General features: G+C 52.0%; 2 protein-coding genes across 2 annotated transcripts; both read right to left on the bottom strand.

Annotated features, from left to right (window-relative positions):
• Positions 1-2220, bottom strand: FIBRA_03911 (uncharacterized protein; the record flags this gene model as incomplete). Its single annotated transcript, XM_012325734.1, has 10 exons — positions 1-172; positions 348-763; positions 819-938; positions 994-1124; positions 1174-1242; positions 1292-1547; positions 1597-1688; positions 1738-1886; positions 1942-2052; positions 2102-2220. 10 exons carry the CDS (start codon positions 2218-2220, stop codon positions 1-3), a joined length of 1635 nt encoding a protein of 544 aa, XP_012181124.1.
• Positions 2221-2448: 228 nt separating this feature from the next.
• On the bottom strand, positions 2449-4145 carry FIBRA_03910 (uncharacterized protein; the record flags this gene model as incomplete). The annotated part of the gene is made up of 7 exons (XM_012325733.1): positions 2449-2562; positions 2626-2802; positions 2859-3212; positions 3262-3423; positions 3475-3800; positions 3850-3913; positions 3972-4145. 7 exons carry the CDS (start codon positions 4143-4145, stop codon positions 2449-2451), a joined length of 1371 nt encoding a protein of 456 aa, XP_012181123.1.
• Between the last annotated feature and the right edge of the window lie 955 nt (positions 4146-5100).

Genomic DNA, 5100 nt, shown 5'->3' with positions numbered 1-5100 from the left:
CTAGAAATCCCCCAGATCTATCTCCACAGACTGGATGACCGACGCTTCGAAGCTGGTTGATATACTTGCTGCCTTGGGTGGTGAAGCTGAGGATGTCGCGGATGGTAGCGGGGACAGTGACCGTGGTGTTATGCCGCCCGCTTGAAAAGATGGGGTCCCAGGCGTATCAGGTCTGCATGTGCGCAGATGTATGTACATTGCCATGCACCAGCCGACGATATGTGCAACATGATGTTCACGAGTTGTAGTTGATAGCGAGAGCATGCAACGAAGAGATGCAGTCAACGCCCGATCACACAGCACACATCACGCAAAGACAACGTGGAAAAGGAGAAAAGGACACCAACCTGGGACTAAACAGCTTTGGCATTGTCTTTAGGCGTGCACTGGGGTCCAATGGTGTCCCTGAGCGCGGTGTTCCCCCACCTGCCGCAAGCATCCTGCGTTCGCGGCGTTTGCGCTCCACTTCCTGCGCTTCCGCACGCCGCACGGCCTCCATGTTCGCCTTGCGATTGCGCTCGTTCACGCGCGCGAGGATGTCTGCCCGACTCACGTCCCGCGGCGGAACGACAGGTGCTGTTGCATTCAGAGCCTCGAGCTCCAGATCAATCGCTGCAACCTCGTCCCAGTCCTGCCGCCGGCCTGCGAGCGTGCGAGCCTGTGCGAGCCGTGCGCGTTCAAGTGCAAGTGCCGCAGGAGACTGCTGTACAGTTTGTCCAGATTGCAGCTGCTTCTTCCGTGCGACAATCGCGCTGATGTCGCTCTGCGGATGCGCGTCAGAAGGGAGTCAGTGGACGTAGGTGCATGTGCACGCGAACCTCCGTCAAACGCTGGTTCATGAATTTAATAATTTGGGCTGCTTTCTTCTCTAATTGCCGTTTAGACGGCAGCTTCAACTTCTCATGCTCGAACGTTCTACTCAGGCGATCAAACTCTTTCTGTAATGACCGTACGGTTTGATGAGCGTATGTGAAGTAGGTCACGTTCACTCACTTGCTCAAAGCGCGAATTTGACACCTTGTCCATGTGGAAGCATTTTGTTGACACTCCATGCTTCAGCTCGAGTTGTTGGTCCACAGTTTGATCGTTGACTTTGTACGGCTTGACCACTTCCGTACCAAGATCTTCAAGAAAACATAAGTAGCCTCAGTATAAATACAAGGTGGAACTTACTTGAAACCTCGCATATGCGATATACTCCCTCACCATTCTCCATACCAATGAGGAACCTCACCCAGCCCCCTGCTCCCACACATGAAGCTTGTGAGAAAGTACAGCATAACAAGCATACCTTTGACGGCCTCTTCGAACCACGGGGCCATTGAGAAACGTGCCAGCATGTCGCGCGAGAGTTGGCATTTCTCCAGATCTTCAAGAGTTGCTGGCTCGTCGTCCGACTTGCTCTTATCGAACTTATCATATAACCTACGGTCTTTTTCTTCCTGCTCTTCATACTTGCTGATCTGTCCGTCCTCCTCTTCGTCGTCCGACATTTCCATGTCGACGGGTGAGGATGACGGATCTTGCCTTGGCGAATTTGTCCTAGTCTGCTAGAATCAGGGCATGTGTGTGCGTAGAACCACAACTGGTCCTTACACGCTTCTTCTCGTCCTTGGCTTTGCGCTTAGCCTTCAGCTCGTCCAACTTTCGCGACTTTTCCTTCGTCGCACCTCTCACAGCATGTTGACCTGACATTCTTTTAAGCGCAACTTATCCCGAAGGCATATCGACACGCACGTTTCGCAGCTTTAGATACATTCTCATCTCCGCGACCGCTCTGAGCTTGCAGCATCTGATCGAGATTGCGCTTATCCTGTATACGCTGCATTTCTTCCTGTCGCTGTGCAAGAATATCCTCCCGCTCAATCTCAGACATTTGCATCAAGCTGCGGAAGTGCTGTGTAGCAAGATGTACAACACACAGACGACGAATGGACACACCGATTTCTGTCTGCCTCGTTCACAAACTTGCCATCCAGCGGGTAGGGGTTGGTCTCGTTCCCTTCCTCCTCGCTTTCGGGCATGTTGTCATCTGAGTCGTCGACATTGATGCTTGTGTGCGAGTAAATCATAAAGCCTAAGGTAATGACGAATCCCTCACTCTGCCTTGCGCCGTTTGGATCCAGATTTCGACTCTGCCTGACGTTTCTTGCGTTTCTTCTCTGTCGCACCAGCCAGCTCGAGGAGTTCGTCGGAAATGTCGCCTTCAGAATCAGACATAGTGCAGGAGGAAAGAGCGAGTTAAACGACCGTCAAATATGTGGCGGTGAACAAGAACGAACGCTCAAGCACCAATGAACTGGAAAGTTACACATGTGACATTACACGTCGTGACATGTCACAAGATGTAGGTGTCGGAAGGCATCAAGCGAGATGTGAGCAAGTCCACCCAAAAACATTAGTATTACAGGGTGTCGACAACCAATGTACGATTTCTACAGTTCAAAGTCACGTATTGCATCCCGCAGGAGGCATAAACCAGTGATTGGGAGGCGATTTCTTGCGTTCTAGGTGCAATTTGATTTGATCGTTCATGGATACTTTAGAAGGCCATCGTATAGCCTAGGTTGGATTTATGAGGTCAGTACGGCCATTGTCCGTAGCGGTGATGGTTTGGAAGCGTACAGTCCAGACTCGACCATCCGTTATTATTCTTTGCAATTTGGGGACAGCTTCCATGATAGTATAAATATCCGGCTTGGATACAAAGATTCTCTGGCCGTGGACCGAATGGTGCGTATCGCCTATGTCGCTGAGCGTGTGTAGGCTTTTCGAAGCCGCGAGGGCATCGGCAAAAGAATACTGGAACAAAGACAACGGTCAGTCATCTAGAACTGTGCATCAATGAGAAGACATACAAGATCCTTTACAGGTATGTTGATGGCAAATCTTTCAAGATCGACACAACGTGTACAGATCGAACGCACACTGACCAAGCTCAACGCGCAGTTTAACAGCGCCATGTGCGTCAGAGTAGCCCCATGCGTGTCCAATAGTTCCTTGATAAAGAGGTCGCCAATAAGCACCTTGTCGGAGAGTTTCAGCGTGATCGATTTCAGCGAGCAAGACCAGGCGCGCGTCAACTGAATGATAGCATTCCACAAACTAGGAGTTGCATTTGGAGAAAGCTCGCAACGTGTATCGACCGACAAATGTTTCAGCAAACGCAAGGATGCAGACACCGGAAGCAACGGAGTGGGACGCGTGGTCTCCTGCATAAGAACGTCAATATGCGAAAACCTCCAAGAGATAAAACCATACCCAGCTGGTGAAGGACAGACTTTCCAGCCGAGGTGTATACGATACAAGGCGTAGCACAATATTGTGGTCAATTTTCATGCAGTTGACTACGTGCAAGCCAGTTAACTTCGGAAGATTTGCCAATGTCGACTCAAGGATGCACTCGCTCAAGTCTTGTATTGCCTGAATATTACAATCAGTAAGCCAGAAATAACCAGTTGTATGATATCTTACAAAGAGTGTCAGTGTTGTGAGAGTGGCCGTCAGGTTGGCCGACCATCTGGAGAGAACGTCCACAGTGTGAGGAGTGGCAGTATCAAGGGTGATACTATTCAAATTTCGTATCTGTGCAAGCTGATGCGCTTGGTCTGGAGTCAGAGTCGCGTTGACACGCAAATGTTGAAGTGACTCCTTGCGCTGCAGGTCGAGCAGAAATGACGGTAAAACGTTGGGAGTGCATGTAAACGACACTAGGTTGAGGCAGAGAGCAATGGTAAGAGAGCAATCTCTTAAGAAGTCCGGACGAGGGGTAGACTTGACGGCTGGGACAGTCCGGATATCTATCTGAGTGTCAGAAGCAAGTGGCACATGATTGCCCTCGGTACTAACCAATATGACGAACGTGCCGAGCAAGATTGGGATGTGCGAGAACAGTTGCAAAAGGGGATATGATCTGGAGCCGCGTGTTTACTGAGCATATGTGATACAAGACACTACGAATGCAGACATACAGCAGGGTATCGTTTGGTTTGGTTGAGCCTGATTAAGAGGGTGCGGTACAGTCGTGGAATGACCCCGGCGAGAAAAGAGCGGCTGACGAGTGAGACAGAGACCAGATCATTTACGCTGAGGTGAGCAAAAATAAGTTCGAGGCAGTCGAGGTTGAGATTATCAGCGGACACCATGCTTGGGGGGGAGGCGCAAACTTGCCTGAGGGAGGCGTCGGGCAAAGTGCGCGCTCATTGGGCCTGCCGGCCGCACGGCGGCATGCGCCGGAGTTAAACCTTGATTAGATCGGGCACCAATCGGTCCGCGTCCTGTGGGCTCTGGCTCGCCGCTTGCTTTCACCCTCCCCTCGTCGTTGTTGCCGTCGCCGCGGGCAACGATGCCCAGCTCTATCGTCTCTCTTGAACCACTCAGCTCGCCTTCGCCCTCGCCACCTCCTCCTGAAGAACCCAACACTACTTCCTCTTCCAATCACAGTGGCGCAGCTGGCCTCGACAGCGGCTCTGAGCTTTCCGAACTCACAGAGGACGAACAAGAAGACAACAAGGAGAACGGAGCAAAGGACTCTGACTCTCGTTCCTCAGCTCGCGAGAGCAAACGAAAGCGTGGAGGACTGATTCCTGGACCGATGTGGCAGTGGGCGTACAAGCCCTCCAAAAAGGGCGAGTGGAGATCCAGGCCTGTATTGGAAGAAGAGGAGGAAGAGCCGACTGGCCCTGTAAGAGCGATGGAAGAGGAAGAAGACGATGACCAGGACGACTGGACCTTTGGCCAACGCGCTGAGAGGCGTCCGTCAGGCGACAGCGAGGGGAAGCTCGGGCGCGAGGAGAATCATGCGGACACGCGTGAACTCATACTCCCGATACAAGTCTCTCCAGAACGTCCTCCAAATGGTATCGGAGATGAGCATGAGTCGGGAGGATCAGAAGAAGAAGACGACGACGACGAGGAGCCCGAGGCTGTAACAAGCATTGCGCCGTCGCTGGCGCAGTCTCACAAAGACGGCACTTCTCCCGACCTTACTGACGATGAAGCTGCGGAAGATGAGGAAATGGAGGAAGATGTTCCCGAGGACGATGCTGCGGCGGCGGTATCCGACATTGACGATATGGTGACCAAACCAGTGGCCGCCGA

This window comes from Fibroporia radiculosa (genome assembly GCF_000313525.1).
Source record: "Fibroporia radiculosa TFFH 294 genomic supercontigs, scaffold2373, whole genome shotgun sequence".
Taxonomy (NCBI): Eukaryota; Fungi; Basidiomycota; class Agaricomycetes; order Polyporales; family Fibroporiaceae; genus Fibroporia; species Fibroporia radiculosa.
Note: the sequence above shows the minus strand (reverse complement) of the source record. Positions and strands in the feature narration are given on the sequence as shown.